This window comes from Bos indicus x Bos taurus, chromosome 19 (assembly GCF_003369695.1).
Source record: "Bos indicus x Bos taurus breed Angus x Brahman F1 hybrid chromosome 19, Bos_hybrid_MaternalHap_v2.0, whole genome shotgun sequence".
Lineage (NCBI taxonomy): Eukaryota > Metazoa > Chordata > Mammalia > Artiodactyla > Bovidae > Bos > Bos indicus x Bos taurus.
This window is the reverse complement of record NC_040094.1, coordinates 50,249,059-50,271,149: the sequence shown is the minus strand read 5'-3', so window position 1 is coordinate 50,271,149 and position 22,091 is coordinate 50,249,059. Positions and strand designations below refer to the sequence as shown.

At 38.8% G+C, this 22,091-nt stretch overlaps 1 protein-coding gene and 1 non-coding gene across 2 annotated transcripts; both read left to right on the top strand.

Annotated features, from left to right (window-relative positions):
* Positions 1-809: 809 nt before the first annotated feature.
* TRNAS-AGA lies at positions 810-891 on the top strand. The gene has a single exon. It is a non-coding gene; the product is annotated as a tRNA-Ser (tRNA).
* A 759-nt stretch (positions 892-1,650) lies between these two features.
* On the top strand, positions 1,651-20,436 carry NOL11 (nucleolar protein 11). Its single transcript, XM_027517720.1, has 18 exons — positions 1,651-1,831; positions 5,930-6,043; positions 6,152-6,208; positions 7,614-7,762; positions 9,440-9,497; positions 9,809-9,953; positions 11,300-11,488; positions 12,815-12,891; positions 14,047-14,170; positions 14,676-14,764; positions 15,237-15,311; positions 15,758-15,942; positions 16,059-16,184; positions 16,467-16,697; positions 17,137-17,215; positions 17,965-18,057; positions 19,686-19,793; positions 19,939-20,436. The coding sequence occupies exons 1-18, from the start codon at positions 1,691-1,693 to the stop codon at positions 20,053-20,055; spliced, it is 2,157 nt and encodes a 718-aa protein (XP_027373521.1). The 5' UTR covers positions 1,651-1,690; the 3' UTR covers positions 20,056-20,436.
* Positions 20,437-22,091: the final 1,655 nt, after the last annotated feature.

Genomic DNA, 22,091 nt, shown 5'->3' with positions numbered 1-22,091 from the left:
CTTCCCTGATAGCTCAGTTGGTAAAGATTCTGCTTAAAGTGCAGGAGACCCCGGTTCAGGAAGATCCCCTGGAGAAGGTAAACCCACTTCAGTATTCTTGAGCTTCCCTTGTGGCTCAGCTAGTAAAGAATCCGCTGCAATGCGGGAGACCTAGGTTTGATCCTTGGGTTGGGAAGATCCCCTGGAGAAGGGAGAGGTTACCCACTCCAGTATTCTGACCTGAGAATTCCATGGACAGTCCATGGGATCGCAAAGAGTTGGTCATTACCGAGCGATTTTCACTTCTTTTTTTTTTTTTTTGAGAGCTGCATAGTCTCCTTTCTCCTATGTTGTAATGCTGTGACCATAAGCAAACACACACAAGGGATGATCTCTGTGGATGCTTAATCTAAACTGATGTGGAGGTATTTTGCCCTGTCTTGGAGCACATAGAACATATTTCAATAATTACCTGTTTAGATGGTTTCTCCCTAAGAACATAGACACTTTCTCTTTTCTGAGTTGTTGTGATACATTATTGACTGAATCAGTCATGTTTATCTTAAAAATCTCTCCTGGAAATGGTCTTTTCCCCAAAAAATTGCCCAGGGGAACCTTTCACATCACCTGCTTCATCAGACAAGTTTGAATTTCTTATAGGCTGGAGAGATTTCTACATGGGTGCTCGAAACAGGAGAGAGACATTGTCTGTCTTCCCCGTTTGCCTGTCAACATTGTCTGTCAACCCAGGAGGCCCAAAAGGCTGCAGAGACTCGACCTTTTCTGAGAAGTAGCGGGACTTAAGCATTTTTTTCAGCTAGGTACAGTATGTAGTCGTGGCCGAGTGGTTAAGGCGATGGACTAGAAATCCATTGGGGTTTCCCCGCGCAGGTTCGAATCCTGCCGACTACGGCACATCTCTCTATTGAGACATAGTTGAGGAAGAATGCTGTTGCCTTAGACAAACTGGATTGTTCTCCAGCCTGGCTCTTTATGTTTGATGTTGAAAGCCTCCACGAGTACCGATTGCGCTCTTTATTTCAGGGATTCCCAGGTGGCGCAGTGGTAAAGAACTTGCTTGCCAATACAGGAGTGGAATAGAGGCACGGGTTTGATCCCTGGGTCAGGAAGATTCCCCTGGAGGAGGAAATGGCAACCCACTCCAGTATTCTTGTCTGGAATGTTCCACGTTCAGGAGCCTGGGTCGCAAAAGAGTGGGATACACTGAGCACGACCCCACGGCACGTTAGCGGTAGTTAACCTGCACAGAAAAATATTTTCTTTGCAGACACCGTTACATGAAGCCGTGGTAGGAATTCCTAGAGAGTTCACTTCCACTAAAAAGATTTACTTTATTTATATTCTGCCACTTGCCACGCCTACCCTTCAGTCCCTCAAGCACAAGAATCGGCGGATTAAGTTCCTAACAGGTAAGATCCCCCCCGTCCCGCCCAGCGTTTTCCTTTCAGAGCGGTACATCCGGGACTCGGTGGAGTGGCCTGGGAGGCGGAGCCTTCACGCAAACTCCAGGCCCCGCCTACCCGACGCCTTTCTCAGCGCCGCTAGCGATCTCTGCCCGGCAGAGGTCGCAGGCTCTGCGAACAGGTATCCCAGTTTCCGAGTGCTAGATCCAGCCGGCCTCCTAGTTCTCGCGAGAGAAAGCGCGAAGCCTGCCGGGAGCAACGCTAGGCGGTCCGTAAGTTGGGCCAAAATGGCAGACCTGGAGGAAGGGTTCGCGTTGACTGCGGTACCCCTGGGTTCCGGGCCTGACGGACCCCTCGGAGTGGAGCAAAGCGACAAAACCGACCAGTTTCTAGTGACGGACAGCGGCAGGACCGTCATCCTCTATAAGGTGAGAGCGTTAGGATCGGAGTGCCCCCGCTGCCGTCTCGTCCCTTGAGCTCGGAGCCCGAACCTCGCATTTCTCACTTCAGAAAGAGCTCGTGCAGGGGACTCGTCGGAGAGCCGGCGTGGCCTCTCCGGGACGCTGAATGAGGTCTAGAACTTGATTGGGTTGTTCTCCCTTAGAGAGAGGCGTGTTTCCGAGTTGCAGGCGGCAGAGCGTTTATGTGCACGTGGACTAGACTCGGAAAGGAAACCTGTATTTTCGCTTCGAATCTCCCGGAGATAGCCTTGCTAAGTATCCCTTTCTGGGGTCTCTGTCACCCCAGGTGCCCGCTGAAGGGTTGAACTGAGATTGGTTGGTTGGGAGATGTCACTGCCAGAATAATGGTTTAGCAGTGTATCACTACACTTCTTACCCGCTCATGAGGGAGGAAAGTTTTGTCGGTGTTTTGTTTTGGTTTTTTGCTTTGGGGGCAGCTTAGTGGGAATCCTGATTCTGAGGGACATGTCGGTTGCCACCTATGGTTCACCCTGTGAGTTCTGGGTTACTTTCCTTGAGGGCTACACTCTCCGCCCCCTTTTCAGCCTAGCCTAGGCAGTCCTCGACCCCTGGGCCACAGACTGGTTGGTGGCCTGTTGAGAACCAGATTCCATAGCAGGAGGTGAGCCAGCAGGCAAAGCTTCATCTGTATTTACAGCTGCTTCCCATCACTGGCATTCCTGCCTGAGCTCTGCTTACTGTCACATCAGTGGTGGCATTAGATTGTCAAAGGAGCTTGAACTGTGCATGCCAGGGATCTGGTTGCACCCTCTTTATGAGAATCATCCCGAAACTATCCCCCACCCCAGTCCGTGGAATAACCATCTTTCATGAAACCAGTCCCTGATGCCAAAAAGGCTGGAAAGTGCTGGCCTAGGTTGCTAAAGCACACCTAAACTTTGCTTTTAGTGGTCGTGTAGAAAGTGTGTTTATGTGAGCTTCTGAACATAGTTTTCTCTGTCTTTAAGAAGCTCGCTATCTCAACATTGCTGATTATCAGAGAAAGGTGAACCAAAACCACAATGAGATATCACCTCACATCTGTCAGAATGGTCGTGATCAAAAAGAACACAGTAAATGTTGGCGAGGATGTGGAGAAAAAAGAACCCGTGTATCCGAGAAATGTAAATTGACACAAACAGTATGGAGAGTTCTCATAAAACTGAAAGTTTTGTTGTCATTCATTCGCTCAGTCATGTCTGATTCTTTGTGACCCCATGGACTGCAGCACACCAGGCTTCCCCGTCTTTCACCATCTCCTGGAGCTTGCTCAGACTCATGTCCATTGAGTCAGTGATGCTATTCAGCCACCCCATCCTCTGTCATCCCCTTCTCCTCCTGTCCTTCAATCTTTTCCAGCATCAAGGTCTTTTCTGATGAGTTGGCTCTTAGCATCAGGTGGCCAAGGTATTGGAATTTCAGCATCAGTCCTTCCAATGAATATTCAGGGTTGATTTCCTTTAGGATTGACTGGTTTGATCTCCTTGTAGTCAAAGGGACTCTCAAAAGCTCTCTCCAGCATCACAGTTCAAAAGCATCAATTCTTCTGACCTCAGCCGTCTTGATGGCCCAATTCTCACATCCATAAGTAACTGCCGGAAAAACCATAGCTTTGACCATATGAACTTTGTCAGCAAAATAATGTTTGTGCTTTTTAATATACTGTCTAGGTTGGTCATAACTTTTCTTCAAAGGAGCAAGTATCTTTTAATTTCACGGCTGCAGTCACCCTCTGCAGTGATTTTGAAGCCCAAGAAAATAAAATCTGTCACTGTTTCCATTGTTTCCCATCTATTTGCCATGACGTGATGAGACTGGATGCCATGATCTTAGTTTTCTGAATGTTGAGTTTTAAGCCAACTTTTCCACTCTCCTCTTTCACTTTCATCAAGAGGCTTTTGAGTTCCTCTTCACTTTCTGCCATAAGGGTGGTGTCATCTGCATATCTGAGGTTATTGATATTTCTCCCGGCAATCTTAATTCCAGCTTGTGCTTCTTCCAGCCCAGTGTTTCTCATGATGTACTCTGCATATAAGTTAAATAACCAGGGTGACAAAATACAGCCTTGACGTGCTCCTTTCCCAATTTGGAACCAGTCTGTTGTTGCATGTCTAGTTCTAACTGTTGCTTCTTGACTGGCATACAGGTTTCTCAGGAGGCAGGTAAGGTGGTCTGGTATTCCCATCTCTTTAAGAATTTTCCAGTTTGTTGTGGTCCACAGTGAAAGGCTTTGATGTAGTCAATGAAGCAGAAGTAGGTGTTTTTCTGGAACTCTATTGCTTTTTCAATGATCCAGCAGATATTGGCAATTTGGTCTCTGGTACCTCTGCCTTTTCTAAATCCAGTTAGAATCTGGGTGCTCTCAGTTCATGTACTGTTGAAGCCTACCTTGGAGAAGTTTGAGCATTACCTTGCTAGCATGTGAAATGAGTGCAATTGTGTGGTAGTTTGGACATTTTTTGGCATTGCCCTTCTTTGGGACTGGAATGAAAACCTTTTCCAGTCCTGTGGCCACTGCTGTTTTTTCCAAATTTGCTGGAAATTTTTCAAAAAAACATTATGGAGATTTCTCAAAAAACTGAAAAATAGAATAGCTATATGACCCAGCAGTTTCACCCCTGGCTATTTATCTAAAAACCCTCAAAAACACTAATACAAAAAGATACATGCACCCCGGTGTATATAGCAGCAGCATTTTTACAATTGCCAAAGTAAGGAAACATCCTCAGGATCCATAAACAGATGAATGGATAAAGAAGTGTATTTATACATACATACACAAACACAATGGAATAATGTTCAGTCATAAAAAACAATATTTTGCCATTTGTAGCCAAAAATCAGGCTCCTCTGTCCATAGGGTTCTCCAGGCAAGAATACTAAAGTGGGTTGCGTGCCCTCCTCCAGGGAATCATCCCAACCCAAGGGGGGACCTGTGTCTCTTACGCCTCCTACCTTGGCAGGTGGATTCTTTACCCACTAGCCCCACTTGGGAAGCCCAGCACGTAGCAACGTGGATGGACTTGGGGGCATTTTATTAAGTGAAATAAATCAGACAGAGAAAGGCAAACGCGATCTGATAGCACTAGGTTCTGAAAACTACAACAAACTAGTGATGATAACAAAAGAAGCAGACACAGATGCAGAGAGCGAACGAGAGGTGACCAGCGGGGAGAGGGAAGGGAGGAGGGCCAAATAGGGGTGGGGGGGGGAGAGAGAAAACTGTTCTGTATAAAATAAACTGCAGGGATAGATTGTACAACGTGGGAAATATAGCCAGTGTTTTATAATAACTGTAAGTGGAGTACAGCCTTTAAATTGCTAATTACTATATTGTATACCTGTAACTTATATAATATTGTGCAGCAATTATACCTCAATTTAAAAAGAAAGCTAGCTGCCTGCTTTGAAGTTTGGGGAACAGGTTGCCAACAGTTCCCTATACTGTTTTTTGATGCTTCTGTTGATACCATTGGGTTTTACCTGGCTGTCAAGGGGACCTTTTGTAGTTTTGCATAGGAGTGGAGTGGCTGATTGGAATTGGCATTATTCCAGCTATCCTTACTTTGTTTCTCATGCCTCTGTTCCAAGAACACAATGAAATCAATTTTTTTAATGTACTAATATTGTTCATTATCAAAGCGTGTTGTTACTAATTTTGCATTTTGGAAACTAATATTTTCAATTTAACTACCTTTTAAAGTGTGGTAAAATACACATAACAAAATTTAATATCTTAATGACTACAAGTGCACAGTTCGGGTTATGCATTCACATTGTTGTACAATGTCATTACCATCCGTCTCCAGAACTCTTTTCATCTGACAACTGAAACTCTATACCCATTAAACTCCCATTAAATTTCCAATTCTGCCAACCCCAGACAACCATTATTCTACTTTCTGTTTAAGTGGAATCCATATAGTATTTGTCTCCTTATTTTTTAATTTAGGAACTTTATTAAATGCTGTCATTCTAATGATTTCTTCTTTTGTTTCTATTGTAAATTTAGTAGCTTTAAAATCTGAAGCTGACTTTTTAAATATCGTATGTTCATTTCATTAGGTTTCTGATCAGAAACCCTTGGGGAGCTGGTCAGTGAAACAAGGGCAGATTATAACATGTCCAGCTGTGTGCAACTTTCAAACTGGCGAGTATATTGTTGTACATGATAATAAGGTGAGTTTTCAAAACTATATATATAAACAAATGTTGATTTATTAACTGTTCATGTTGTATGTAAGTGGATATTGGAATGCTTTTTTAAATTGTATGTTTTAATTTAAGGTCTTGAGAATATGGAATAATGAAGACGTCAACCTGGATAAAGTATTTAAAGCAACAGTAAGTCTTTGGATCCAACATACTTATTTAGTTTATTGGTGAGATGGAATTATTTGTAATGTGGCAGTTATTAATCTTAAAGGGTCTGTGAACATGACATGAATGTTATAATCATTTTTTCATTCTATTTATTGTACAGTATATCTTGGTAAAATGTCTCAATTTGAGTATGTTAGAAAATGTTATGTGTTATTTTCATATGATACTGAAGTAATTTAAATAATTAACGAATGACACATTTATAGTTATTTCCATGCACTTAAATGTTTGTGGTGTGTCCCTTGCAAGAACAAATGAACTTGATCCCTTTCTTGAAATAGGTAGAACAGACTCTGCACGTTTCATGCAGTTATACATTTTAAGAGTGGCACATAATGAAATGAAAAAGCACCATGATCAACTAACTGTGCCTTTTCTCCCAATGACCCTTCAGTATGTTAATTAACTTTTTCTTATAAAATGACGATCTTTAACTATGTTAATCTCAAAAGCTCATTCTGGTTTTAAGTGTCTAATTCTCAATATGCTGCTGCTAAGTCACTTCAGTCGTGTCCGACTCTGTGCGACCCCATAGACGGCAGCCCACCAGGCTCCCCCGTCCCTGGGATTCTCCAGGCAAGAACACTGGAGTGGGTTGCCATTTCCTTCTCCAATGGATGAAAGTGAAAAGTGAAAGTGAAACCGCTCAGTCGTGTCCGACTCTTAGCGACCCCATGGACTGCAGCCTACCAGGCTCCTCTGCCCATGGGATTTTCCAGGCAAGAGTACTGGAGTGGGGTGCCATTGCCTTCTCCGAATTCTCAATATAATTGGCACATTTTAGAAGTGGTTCACAATGGAGCTGATACCGTTATAATGGCAGTTGTCACCTAGACCCTTGAAACTTCTAGCTAGCTACGTGTGCTGCCTGTTGGCTCCAGTCTTTTTGTTTACCCTGCGGTAACATGACCCTGAATTTTACACATTTTTTTTTTAATCCCCTGTATGGTGTTTTGGGCTTGCAGGTCAGTTTTTTACATCGTGCATGTATTTATGTATGGCATCGGTCTTTTTCTAACACCAGAATCACTTATAACTCTGCATTAATGATTTGGTTTGTACTTCTCTTCGCCTCCAATTTTGAGAGACCCAGCTTGTGGCCTAACCTCCAGTATTTATAATGGAAAGATAAGCCAAAAATGAATACAAGTGATTACTTATGGCGGGAGCAGGGGAGAGAATGGGAGCAAAAGTTAGACTTCTAAATGTACTATATGTTGTAGATTTGACTTTGGAACCATAAACAAAAGTGAATCAAAATGAGAATAAATCAGTACCTTAAAGATAAGCCTTCTCTAACTGTCCTTACTCTTTTAGGTGGCAATTGCATTGTAATAAAAATTTAAATGTTTTTATGTTCTTCTAGTTGTCCGCTGAGGTGTATAGAATACATTCAATACAGGGAACAGAACCCTTGGTGCTGTTCAAGGAAGGTGCAGTTCGTGGTTTAGAAGCTTTGCTTGCAGAGCCCCAGCAGAAAATTGAAACTGTTATCTCTGATGAAGAAGTGATTAAGTACGTTCCAATACTTACAATTTTTACTAAAAGAAAATGCACTCTGGGGATTCCAGACTCATAGCTTCCAATGCAGGAGGCAAGAGTTCGATCACTGGTTGGAGAACTAAGATCCCACAAACCTTGGGGCACAGCCAAAATTTTTTTTAAATAAAAAACAAACCAACAACAAAAAAAACTTGCTAAAAACCATCTGTAGAACCTTAGCCAGAATGACATCCTCCAAAAGCCTTTGGTGTGATAGCGATTGAGGAATCTCGGGCCAAATGAGTCCTGTCCTAATGACACAACTGGTCACTCAGTTATTTGAACTTGAAGTGAGGAGTCCCGCAAGATTGGAATCTTCTGTCATATAGCCCTGACTGCAAGGTCAGAGCCTATTCCCTTGAAGAAATGGGCAGCTTGTTGTTAGTGGAATCACAGTAGTGCTTTGGAACCTCCTCTCTTCCCAAGTCTGGGATAAAACTGGGAAAATGACTCACTCAAATGATAGAAGGAAATGTCCTGATTTCATATCTTTCCAATCCCCATTCTTCCATCACATTTCTTATTTAATTAACTTGCTGCCCCTCCAGGTGCACCTGATACAAACTAAGTATCTAAAACTCCAAGCAAAGACTTGTACGTAGTCAGTGAACGGTGTGGATCCTGACCAGTTATATCTTTTTTTTTTTTTTTAAAGTCGTTCAGTCATGTCCGACTCTTTGTGACCCCATGGACTGTCCATGGAATTCTCTCTAGACCAGCATACTGGAGTGAGTAGCCTTTCTCTTCTCCAGGGGATCTTCCCAACCCAGGGATCAAACCCAGGTCTCCCGCATTGCGGGTGGATTCTTTACCAGCTGAGCCACAAGGGAAGCCCAAGAATACTGGAGTGGGTAGCCTATCCCCTTTCCAGGGTATCTTCCCTGACCCAGGGATCGAACCAGGGTCTCCTGCATTGCAAGCAGATTCTTTACCAACTGAGCTATCAGGGAATCTTAGAACTAATGAATGCCTCTGAAGTGTCAGCAACTGTATTTGGAGGAAATCTTTAGGGGAAAAGATACAGGTAAAAGGAATTATCTGGCGGTCCAGTGGTTAGGACTCCATGCTTTCACTGCCGTGGGCCCGGGTTCAATCCTTGGTGGGAAAACTAAGATCCCACAAGGCTTACAGCACAGGCCTACCCGCCGCCACCCCCACCCCCCCCCCCCAAAAAAAAGATACAGGTAGAGAATCTGGGTTCTAATCCCCACTTTGCCAGATGGTTGTGCAACTTTGGTTTCAGGCTGTTACCCTCCCTGTGCTTCAGTTCCCAACGTCACTTAAAAAAGAAAGGTGAGATGCTAATATTTTCCTGATAACACCAGTCCTCAAAATGACCCTGAAAAAACGAGACAGGTCAGAAAAGTTTGAGAAAACATTGCATCTGGTCTCATACGCCTTTAATTCGTGCTATTATCTTTAAAGCTCTGGAAGCATTGGCAACTTGATTTAATCCAGGGGTGATTAACAGAGGAATGCCTCCTGGGTTCCTGTGGTAGATATTTTGAAACACCGAATTAAGTGTATTCTGCTCTCTCTCTGGCTCTGGAAACTATTTAATAAAAAAAAAAAAAAAAACTCTTAAATTTAGATGAAGATGTGTTTCTCTCAACTGGTGATTTGGCATTTTATAATTTTTCTTTTTTTTAGGTGGACAAAGTTTTTCATGGTATTTAGGCATCCTGTGCTAATTTTCATTACAGAAAAAGTAAGTGATATCTTTCATTCCTGGCCCATTTTGTGACATTTCAGAGTATGAGTATTAAAACTAAAATTGGACTTCGGTATTTCTTTCAGAAGACTTTGGTATCTTTAAAATACTAAAAAGCCTATAATGATCATTATTTCTATGCCTGAATTAAACATTTTTATAATGTCTAAGATTTAGTTGGAGAAGAGGAGTTTAAGCATTCATTAAAGTAATTACAGTGGGACAACAGCTGGTCTCAACATTTAAATATAGTTGGTAAAAATAGGAATATTTTTAAAATAAAATAACCTCTTTTTTTTTTTTTCCAGCATGGAAACTACTTTGTTTATGTACAAAAGTTTAACTCACGTATCCTAAGCAAATACACACTTTTACTTGGTCAAGAAGAAAAATGTGTTATACAGAGTTTCAGTACATCTGTAGGTCGGAAATTCATCTCTCTAATGTCATTAAGTAAGTATTTCTTTAAACTTTCAGAGTTTATAAATAAAAGTATATTGCAGGATAATATTTTCCTTTTAAGTTAGAGTCATTGGATTTTACAGTTTTCTATTGCAGTACTTGCCTTTCCATGCTTTTTAACAAGCATTTATGCCCTCGCTTTTTGCAGTTTGCCACGTGTAGTCATAGTTCTCTGCAAGTCAGTAGTTCTCTGCAGGTAATTTTTATGTCTTAAAATTTATCATAAGCAATAAGTAATAATAAAACACCAATAAAAAAGGGTAAATCACGTTTTATGGTAAGTGCAGGTTTTTTGATATATTGTAATTAGTACCTAAGGTGGGTACTCCCATTTTCTCTTTTCCAGCCTTACGGTATGGTGTGCCCGTCTTTGAACAGTGATAGAGACAGAAGGGCACTAACAGCAGTATTGGATCAGCCTGCATTTTACAGTTTCTGTTGTTGTTTTTATTGCTTTGGAATTTACCTTTACCTAATCCTCTAAATTTTAATCTCAGTCTTGTATCTAGGGGGGAAAATGCCTTTGCAGTAATTCTCTCCATCCGCATCCTTTATGGATTCTTTTGAAGTTGTTTTGAGAAGGTTAAGGGGGCAAGAAACAAGAGCAGTATTTAGGAAGCATTTCCTATTATCACAATTTCAAATCTTTGTGAAGTTTTTCAATGTGCAGATTTTTACATTGGCTGTTAAGAAAAAGGCTCCTATCATTTGTCATGTCTAGAGGATCATTGGAATCTGCTTACTACCTTTGCTTAAGAGGGACAGGTTTTCTTAAAATTTGGCTTATAGGACATATTTATTGTTGAACAGAAGTTTGTGACTTATGTTTCAGCTTTTGAACATTGAAGTAAAGGAGTCTGAACCAAAGGGTCATAAAATCTTCATATAACATAGCTAGAACCATGGGAAATCGCCAACAGCTGACCTGCAAAACCCAGCCAATTTTATAGGGTTTTCAGAGTGATGGAGTAATAAGAAATGTAATGTTATTTCAGAATGCTAATTAATTTCTACTAAGAGATATAGCCATTTACTGACTAGATTGTCTATATTCGTGGCTGTCTCCTCCTATTTTAAGTTATTACAGATACTTAAAATTTTCATTTCAGGGTATTATGCCATTTCTTACTGAGATTTTTACTATTTCTTCTTCCTCAACTTTAAGTTTGTAGTATAATCTTTATAGGAAACTGTAGAGTAATGCATTGTTACATTTGTTTGTTTTTCTGGTTAAATCCTCTATCAAATTGGTAAAATCTTATAAACAACTTAGTACATCTAGCTATAATAGAACCATCCTTATCCCATAATGAGCAATAAATACTTGTTTTCAACAGGCTCTGATGGATGTGTATATGAAACCTTGATACCAATACATCCGAGCGAACCAGAAAAAAATCAGAGGTTAGTTCAGTCGCAGTTGCTCAAGTCTGTGGTGTCTGGCAGTGCTCGAAATGGTGTTGCACTCGCCATCCTGGATCAAGATCACATAGCAGTCCTGGGAGCACCACTGCCAGCTTCTAAGGGTAACTGAAATTCAGTCAGTTGAGAAGTCCTTTGGATTTTTTCCATCAAAGTGTACCTTTTTGTCTCCTCTTTCTTTTTCATTTATTTATTACCACCCAAAATCATTCTCTTTCCCACTGTAGCCTCTTAATTCTTAAATAGGTCTTTGACTTCATCTTACCTTGATCAATTTCTCTAAAACATTTCCTCATATCACTCACTACCTGAATAGACATTTTTCCAAAGAAAAACTGCAGATAGCCAGTATGCACATGAAAAGATGCTCAGCATTGCTATCATCAGGAAATGCAAACCAAAATAGCAGTGAGATACCACCTCAGACCTGTCATCAGATAACACATGTTAGCAGGGATGTGGAGAAAAGGGAAGCCTCGTACTCTGTTGGTAAGAATGTAAATTGATGCAGCCCCTGTGGAAAACAGTACAGAATTTCTCAAAAAAGCTAAAAGTAGAACTACCATATGACCCAGCAATTCCACTCCTAGGTATATATCCAAAAAAAGCAAAAACTAGTTCAGAAAAAAACTTGGACCCAAATGTTCATAGAAGCATTATTTACAGTTGCCAAGATATGAAAGCAACCTAAGTGTCAACAGGTGAGTAGATAAAGAAGTGATACGTGTGTGTACATACATATATACACATATACACACAATGAAATACTACTCAGCCATTAAAAAGAATGAAAATTTTGCCATTCACAGCAATGTGGATGGAATGGGAGGGCATTAATGAAATAAGTCAGACAAATACTGTATGACATCATTTAATGTGAAGTCTGAGAAGTACAACAAACTAGTGAAGATAAAGGAAGCAGAGTCACAGATAGAGAACAAACTAGTGGTTGTCTGTGGGGAAAGAGGGGCAGGCAAAACAGGGAGGGGAGTAAGAGGTACAGAGTACTGTGTGTGACATAACCTACAAGAATGTGTTGTACAACATGGGAATATAGCCAGTATTTTATAATAACTAAATAGTGAATCACTATATTGTACACCTGTAACTCATATAATATTGTACAGCAAGTATACTTCACTAGAAAATTAATTAAAAAAATTTTTTTTCTTAGAGCAGTTTAATGCTCACAGCAAAATTGAGGGAAGGATACACAGATTCCCATATACCCCCTCCCTGCACGTGTCCACTTCTTACCATGAGATCTCACATCTTTGATTTTCTATCTTCGTTACTCGTTTTTATACTTACTAAAGTAAGACTTTTGTGTTTAACTATAACTTTCCGCCTTCCCCACCAACCCCACCCCCCACCCAGCATCATATACTTATACTTGGAAAACTTTGGAATTTGTATGTCTTACCTTATAGAATGCCTCTCTGTATGGAATACAAAATTTCAAACGCTGCAGACTTCAAAAGAGTTACCACAAGGGACCAGCGGACAAGTAAGTTTTTTTCACCTTGGCTTTTTTTTTTTAATATAATTATTTTTGTGTTTGCTAAATATATTGTAAGGGAAGAGACCTCTACAGATCTAAATATTTGTCAGTTTTTGATTAAAATAAATTAAGAAATATTTTCTACCTACAAGATTATACTTAATTTGGCTATTGTTTTAACAGTTTCCTTACATTTGTCACTTTCAAAAGATAAATTAGAAGCTAATTTTAGATCAGGAGAGAACAATTACCTAGTTAATAAAACTTTTAATCTCACTTTTGTTTGATCTTTTGCTTTCATATTTTGAACTATATCTAAGGGCTGTTACTTTGCCTAATAAATTAGTCTTTTAAATTACATGTTAAACATACCATAGAATTATATAAGAATACTTAAAAGAATTAAAGCTTAAGCTGACCAGACTAAATTATCTGAGGCAAGGGTCCCTGGCTTTCTTGTTCTTCATCATATCTCCAGTGCCTAACAGGTGCTCAATAAGTACTGGTTGCCCAGTGAATGGATATTCATGCAAATCAAGATATAAGATATATGAAAATCAAGATATAGGACATTGTTGATCATTGTAATTAGAGGATAAGGAGACTAGATTTCTCAGCAAAGAATGCTAATTTATATTTAAACAGAATTAACACTTCACACTTCTGCTATTTTAACAGACTTCACTTTTTTTTTCCAGACTTCACTTTTGATTTCATGTGAGCTTTTTATTCTTATACCTTTCTCATTTTTACAATTTTATAATTGGGATCATGAGATAGAAATAATATTAAATTCTACTTTTTTCTTTTTAGTACATCAAAACAGTTTGCTTATTTTATAGGAGCCTTCGTGAGTTTCATGTTAACAGATGTGTAGTAGTGACAATTCACTTGTTTTAAATATATATATTGATCAGATGTTTATGAGTTGAAAGAAAATATTCCCTAAATTATGCTCTATTCACACATGGGCAAAAATAAGAGCTTTGTAAACCTACCTTAATTAATGAATTGAACGTGTGAGATTATTCTAGAAAGTTGCTTACCTTTGCCTTATCCTTTTCTGTCATATTAAGATTCCTTACCCCACAAAAATGGCTCTGTTGAATCAGATCTTAGAAAAAGGGTTTCTTATATTTTTGATAACTTCTGTTTTTGTAGCTCTGGTATTACGGGGAAAATCTGTTCATGCTACATGGAAAATTTCTAACTGTAGTTCCATTCAAGTGTGAAGTGTCGTCATTAGCAGGTGCTCTTGGAAAACTCAAACATAGTCAAGATCCAGGTAGGAACTTAAATGTTTTTTATTAACTAAAGACCATCGTATAAACTTATAGTTTGATATGTAGGTTTTCACAGCTATCAGTTTGCATAATCTGTTCTTAATGTTGAAATTTGCCACTGTTCATTCAAATGTCATTGGTCTAGGAAGCTACCTTGCAACAGTCCACGTTGCAGATACTGCAGCAGGCTAAAGAGCTACACTGTGTTTTAAACAGCAGTGTTCTGACTTTAGGGGTAATGGGAAAGTCCTGCAGACAAAATCAGTGATGCCTTTTCCTCCCTGGTTTATCAGTAGCCTCATCTGTCCGCTTAATGTCGGTGGGCACATGGCCTTTAGGATATCATCATTTACTGATCTGTTATTGGTAGAATGAAATGGACTATAAAGCCTCTCTTGGATTGTGCCGGAGTGGTTGTTTTTTCAGTGTTCTTTGTTTGATTGATTGGCTGAGTAAATATCAATAGGTCAAAAAATTCCAGAAATTGTGTGTTTTGTATTTTCTTAGGCATTCATGCCACACCTCATTTTGTAAACTGGGAAACATCACAGGGATGTGGACTTGGATCTCAGAACTCAGAGCAGTCAAAGAGAATTGTAAGTTTGGTAGTTTAAATAGAAATCTTAGTACAAATGTTAAAAACCAGAAAAGGCTGAATTATTTTAATAATTGATATCTGTACTAGTTTCTTATAGCTTGTTCTTAATGATGGGGTGATTTGAAGCTTGAACCCTAACAGCCCTTATTAAAAAATGACATGTCATCTAGTAGTTTTTTAGGCATGTGTATAAGACCCAACTGTAAAAACAGACCAATTTGCAATTAGTAATAATACGTTCCTGAGCATAGTGATTTTATTTATTAAAAAGTGAAAACCTTAAACTCTTTAAGATATTTAAGTTAAAATTTGAAATAGACCCACTTTTCACTTTAAGAAAACTAAACCCTAAAAAAGTTCGTGATTAGAGCAAAAGTGTCCCAGTCTCTTTGGGACATTTATTTTCTTCTAAATGTCTATTGGATCTTTTGTATCATTTTTGAGATCCTAATCAATTTACTGAATTCCAGTTAAGGAGAAGAAAAGTTGAAGTGAGTGTACAGCCAGAGGTTCCTGCCTCCACACAACTCTTAGCAACCATACAGGTAAATTTTAAAATATTAGAAATATGGAAAATCAATTCACGGTTAAAAGAAATGCCATGTACTTTTTATCTTTCTTCCTTTTGTGATCATTTTTAGAGCTATGGCTAACATTTGTCTGGTATGTTGAGGTTGTCAAAGTGATACTTTGACTCGCACCAAGCATTTTGTGAGTTTAATGTGATGGTGGTGGCCTCGTATCTCATTCAATTTTGCATTGAATGTTTGTGATTTAGTTTCTTAGAAGTTCTGATGTCTAAATCCTTGTGGTTTTTATTTTTTTCTTTGCATTTTGTCTTTGTGCAATAAATTGTCATATCAACTCCAGTTTCACAAGAATACATGAATGCTGTTAGTGATTTAAGAAAATGCTGAGCTAGGAACTTTCAAGTACAGAGTGACATTTATTAATTGGTACCGTATTAAACTGTTTACTTTTGCCCTTCCAGAAAGATTCAGAAAAACATATCGAAGTAGAACTACGTAAGTTTTTGGCTACTAAGAGGACCCCTGACTTTCATACCATTATTGGGGATGTAATAATAGGACTTCTGGGAAGATGTAAAGCAGAGCCATCATTTTATCCCCGCAACTGTCTGATGCAGCTTGTCCAAACGCACGTGCTTTCTTACAGGTAAATATTTCTGTGGTTTCTACAGTTCTGATTTTCATACTCTGAAAAAGCCTTGTAAATTATTTGCAGTTGACAGTTCCTTAATATATAAAAGTAATTCATGTTTTTGGTCCTAGCCTGTGCCCTGGCTTGATGGAGTTTGCCTTAGAAAAGACCGACGTGCAGATCCTACAACTCTGCCTACAGCAGTTCCCTGACATCCCTGAGTCAGTCACTTGCGCTTGCTTAAAAGTTTTCTTGAGGTAAGTTAGAAGCTGATGCTCCTTTTCTTTCACTGCCCACCCCCCCTTATTTTTTAGCCGCACCATGTGGCGTGAGGGATCTTAGTTCGCCAACCAGGGATGGAATCCGTGCCTCCTGCAGCGGAAGCATGGCATCCTAATCACTGGGTCCCTACAGAATTCCCTTTCACTGCTTTTCTAGTCTATTATATTTTTTGACTTCTAAAACTTTGACAATGAAACTTTTGCCAGTAAATTCAAGTATTTATAAAAATTATTTCCTGCTTTCAATTAACATGATAGCATTGGTGATGACACTCTTCAAGACACAGATATCAATATGGAGTCAGTTTCTGACTATATGGATCCTGTGCAAGATGGGGAAATGGAAGAACAAACTGCATTTCTTCAGAATGGCTTCAGTCCTGAGGAAGATAACTGTGACAGCTGTGCTCAGAAGTTGAAGGAGAAGCCTCAGGCCACAGCAGACGAGAGCACTTCGTGTCCCGTTACCCCGAAAAGAGCAGCGCTCTTGTATCCTTTGAAACAGTTTCCCTTGTATCGTCTTTTTCCCAGGAATGTAATCAATACCAAGCAAAAACTAAGGGGTAATTAGATAGTTTAAGGTGGGGTTTTTTTTTCTTTCTTTTTTTTTTTTCAGATTCTGCTTGAAAATGGATTCCATTCAATGTTGTGTTTAAACAACTTACTTAAACCTTCTTATTTAAGAAGCTGTACTGAGATAGAAGCTTTGTCAGTTCTAAAAATTATCATATTGAATAAATACCAGTTATTTATAATAGTGAAGCATACAAGATGATCTCTAGTGATGAGAATGTTCCGTGATAGAGCTCTTCTAGATAAGTAGAACTTTTGTATCCATTTAGAAAAAATGTCACTGGGGAAGAGAGTTACTCGTAATTTCAGTTGAAAAGCCTTTATTTGTTGAAGATTTTCCTTTATTCCTAAGTAGAAATGCAGTTCTTCACTCAGCATACAGTGAGACGTTTCTTCTGCCTCATTTGAAGGACATCCCAGCACAGCACAGCACTGTGAGTGTTCTTACAGGTCATACAGGATTTTATTTCTGTTTTAAATGTTGCTGCTTAACAGTACCCAGCTTTTAGAGCATTCAAAAGGTTGTAGAGTTCTTTCATCTGAGTAAGAGGTTTCCCAGCCCTCAAGGTGAAAAATTGTGCCTAGGAGGCTAGAGTGATCTGGAGGAGGCAGAGGTTGACATGATCCGGGTGCCAAACTGGAAGTCTAGGTTCATCCATCTAAGTTACAGTTGAGTAGAAACTAAAAGGACTTCCCTGGTGGCCCAGATAGTAAAGAATACGCCTGGAATATGGAAGACCTGGGTTCGATTCCAGGGTTGGAAAGATCGCCTGGAGAAGGGAATGGCAATCCACTCCAGTATTCTTGGCTGCAGAATCCCCATGGACAGAGGAGCCAGGCGGGCTACAGTCTGTGGGGTTGCAAAGAGTCGCACACGACTGAGCGACTAAGCACAGCAAGCACAGAAACTAAAAGGAATTGCCCAGAGAAGGAGTCTCTCTTCTCTGCTTATTATTTGCAAACAAAATAAGCTCTTCACCCACCTCTCCCAAACCAAATGAACTCCTCTTTGATGGCAGAAAGTGCATTCGATTTGTTTTTTGTGTCCTTGATGTCTATAGCATATTTATTTGATGTACAGTTAATTTCAGTAGCCTCTTAAAATTCTTTGCAGTCTCTTTGTTAGCTTTTTACAGAGAAAATTTTTCTATGAAAGTGATTGTCTTTTTTTCCGTCTGCCCAGCTGTTTCTCCAGTATTTGTATTTCCTATATCTGAAGTGTAGTGAAAATGCTACAATGACTCTTCCTGGAACACACCCTCCAACCTTGAGCCAGGTGAGATAATCTTTTTACTTTGATCTGGTGCTGGGAAGAATGATAGATCTTTAGAACTTCAATTTCTGATTCTTTATTGTGACCCTTTTCAAGCATTTCCTCACCTTCATTGGGAGAGGGTGATAATAAGTATCCTCTGAATAATCTATTCCTAGTCCCTCTTAAAGATAAGTAATACTCAGAGTTGCTTTTAGTCTAGAAATTTTCTGTCTTTACACTAACTTATCTTCTTGTATCTTTCTGACATAAATTAGATCATAAGGTGCAAGCTGTTCTGCAGTTCAGGTTTTTCATTCAGTACTACGCTTTGTGTATCTTGTGGATCAAGATATATACCTGCACACCATTTGATTTTATAGAAAATCTTAATTTGCTAGTCCCCTGTTGATCAGCGTTTAAACTGTTAACAGTTTTTTGCTATTGTAAATGAACCTTCAGTGAGCATCTTTATACAGATATTCTTGTATTGTATTATGTATTATGAGAGAACACCTATTGGGTTGATTCTCATTAGTGAAATTACTGGATAAAGGGTACGTGTATTTTTAGTTTTGAGCATGCCAGGCTGCCTTTCCGAAGTGTTGTGACAAGAGGTACTATGGCCACAAAGGTCCGAGACCTTACTCTTGGCCAATCAGTAGATAACAGATGGGTGTTTTAATTTGCATTTCTTTGGTAATGAGAAAGATAGACCATCAGTTCTTGCCCATTTATACTTCTTTTTCTGCACTGCCTAATCAGATTCTTTGTCCATTTTTCCATTGCATTTTCTGTCTTTTTCATTTTAACTTGTAAGTTATTTATTGTCTATTGAGATACTCATCTGTTTCTGTCAAAATATTACAAATACTCGTTTCCTATCACTGTCTTTTTACTTTCTTTAATGTCATTTCTACCGTAGATGAGTTTTTAATTTTCATGCCGTTAAAGTTGTTAAGCTTTTCCTTTGTGGCTTCTTTTTGGCCGTGTCATGTTTAAGGCCCTACCCACTCTGAGTATAAAAATAGCCACCGTGTATTTTTCTGTAATACATTTATTTTCTTTTTCTGTGTTTAACTCTTTGATACATATAAAATTTATTTTGATGTAGAGGGTATATAGGGATCTGCTTTCCCCCCTCCCGCAAATGGATAATTGATTTCCTTAATGCTTTTTCATGAATGATATTTTCATGTTAACACCACCATTTGAAGATGTAGGATACTTAAGTAAGTATAAAGTAATTTTATTTTAGTTCTTGGCCATTCATCTATAATACATGACACCCTATTTTTGCGTCATAATGTATGTAGTATATTTCAGAATAGGAGATGAATGGGTTCTTTTTTTATAGCTGCCAGTAGTTAAATCAAAAAAAATTTTTAAATAAAATATGCTCACTTTCCCTAGGATTAAATATTACTGTGGTTTTCTTTTTACTGACTTATCTGATGGAAAAGACACAATTATGCTTATAAAATGGTAAATACGAAAGCAGAAAAGAGCCTTTTTAGATTGCTTAGAAATTCCTTCATCTCTAAACTAAAATGTTCAGACTTCTGTAAAGAAAGCTTATTTTTCTTATAACTGCTTGATATAATCATAGACTTTGTAAAATCTTAACTTCCCTTTTCACTGTTTATCTTCAGATTATGGATTGGATATGTCTACTTCTGGATGCTAATTTTACTGTTGTGGTAATGATACCAGAAGCAAAAAGGCTACTGTTAAGTCTTTACAAATTTGTGAAATCCCAGGTATGTTGTTATTTTATATATACTGAATTCTGTTTGTAACCAAGAAGCATTATTATTAGTTTTTCTTGGAATAGCTCTAAGTAATTGTGGAGGGTTTATTTGTACAAGTTATGGTAAAAATTTATTTTGGAATTTTTTTCTTTAGATAAGCATTTGTTCCGAGCTCAACAAGATTGAAGTAAGTTTTCGTGAGCTACAGAAATTAAATCAAGAAAAGAATAATAGAGAATTATACTCAATTGAAGTGCTGGAACTCTTCTGATGTTACTAGTTTCCCTTCATGGACGTTTTATGAAGCTCTTTTTTGTGGATTCTTCCTCCTCAGCCAGGCAAGAGATGTGTTTTTTTGACTCTCTCTTCGATGACAAGACAGATGCATGTGAAAGCACCTAGACCATCACTGGCTGATGCTCTTAGGCGGGGCTTCAGGTTTCACGAGAGCCTCTTCTAGGTTATGGACATTGGCGGGGTGAGATCCTAAAACTTTTTAAAATACGGAACTGAGCTGCTTTTAAGTAAACTTATTTGTGTATTGGTAAAAGTTTAATTTCTTACCACCTGTTTGAATAGTTCTTTTAATAAAAAAAATCACCATTGGAGAAACAGTAATTCTAGGAAAAATACAGTTTTATCAGGATCAGAAGCTGTCTCGCCTCATCTGCATTCATGGGGGAGAGAAGAAGGCAGTTCTGTGGGCAGGCTGGGGAGGGGCCTGGTACACATATGCGCTTATCTCCTGCATCTTCTCCAGTTCTTTACCTAGTTGTACCACCGTACGTATCTAGGACTTGAACATTATCCCTCACATTACCTCTGTGATGAGATGCTGATTTTGGTTATATTGAATATTTTGACTTCCCTGGTGATACAGTGCAGGGGACATGGGTTTGATCCCTGGTCCAGGAAGATCCCACGTGCCACAGAGCACCTAAGCTGGTGTACCAAAGCTCCTGAGCCCACGCTCTAGAGCCTTTGAGCCACAGGCTTATGCCGCAACTGCTGAAGCCCATGCGCCCTAGAGCCCACGCTCCACAGCAAGGAGAAGCCCACACTCTACAACTAGAGAAAGCCTGTGCACAGCAACAAAGACCTAACACAACCGAGATAAAATTAGTTAATTAAGTATATGTATTGAATATTTCTAGGTAGTAAAAATAGTCTTCTTCTCAAAAAGTTTTATAGTTTGGTTGACCATAGAATTTCCTGTTTTAACTCATTGAGTTTAGGAGAAACAAAAGATTGTATATAGAAGAAATAGAAAGTTTTGTTTCTTAAAAATAAGCTCAAATTTATTTTTCTTAAAAGTGAAATCACTTTTTCAGGTGATGGACTAAGTTTCCCGAAAACATTTCTGAGCTATGAAAGTCTCTTATTATTGAGTAAATCATTTTAAAACCTGTTTTAAACTGAAGAATTGCAATATATGTGTGTATTTTTTAATACCTGTAAATTCTAATGCATAAATATAAGTTCACATGTGGTTCTTGAGCCCATATTTCCAGAATCCTGATGGCTTAACTTAATTTTCAGTAGATAAGGGCTTCTTTTTAGGTCAGGCACTCTATATAAAGTTTAGTTAAAACTATTGAAGTTGAACAAACAGGGTCTCCCTAGTCTTTTTTTTTTTTTTGAAGTCTGGTTGATTTACAATGTTGTATTAATTCCTTAGTCATTCTTAATTTCTATTTGAATCCTGAGGGAAAAGCAGTACCAAAAATAACAGCATATATTAAGAGTTATGTTCTCTTAACATAGTGGGACCTTTTGCTCTGACAGTTTAAGTGATACAGAACTTCTCAGCAGAAATGAAAAATCCAAGTCTCTAAAATATTCATCCTCTTTTTTATGAACCATTTAAGAATTACAGACATCAAAGGAGTACGTCAAGGCTGTATATTGTCACCCTGCTTATTTAACTTCTATGCAGAGTACATCATGAGAAATGCTGGGCTGGAAGAAGCACAAACTGATATCAAGATTGCCAGGAGAAATATCGATAACCTCAGATATGCAGATGACACCACCCTTATGGCAGAAAGTGAAGAGGAACTAAAAAGCCTCTTGATGAAGGTGAAAGAAGAGAGTGAAAAAGTTGGCTTAAAACTCAACATTCAGAAAACGAAGATCATGGCATCTGGTCCCATCACTTCATGGGAAATAGATGGGGAGACGGTGGAAACAGTGTCAGACTTTATTTTCTTGGGCTCCAAAATCACTGCAGATGGTGACTGCAGCCATGAAATTAAAAGACGCTTACTCCTTGGAAGGAAAGTTATGACCAACCTAGATAGCATATTG

Coding starts and splice junctions, on each gene's coding strand:
- NOL11 (XM_027517720.1), top strand. CDS start 1,691: ATGGCAGACCTGGAGGAAGGGTTCGCGTTGACTGCGGTACCCCTGGGT. Junction 1,832..5,929: donor GGACCGTCATCCTCTATAAG/GTGAGAGCGTTA, acceptor TCATTTCATTAG/GTTTCTGATCAGAAACCCTT. Junction 17,216..17,964: donor TCCCAGCACAGCACAGCACT/GTGAGTGTTCTT, acceptor CCGTCTGCCCAG/CTGTTTCTCCAGTATTTGTA.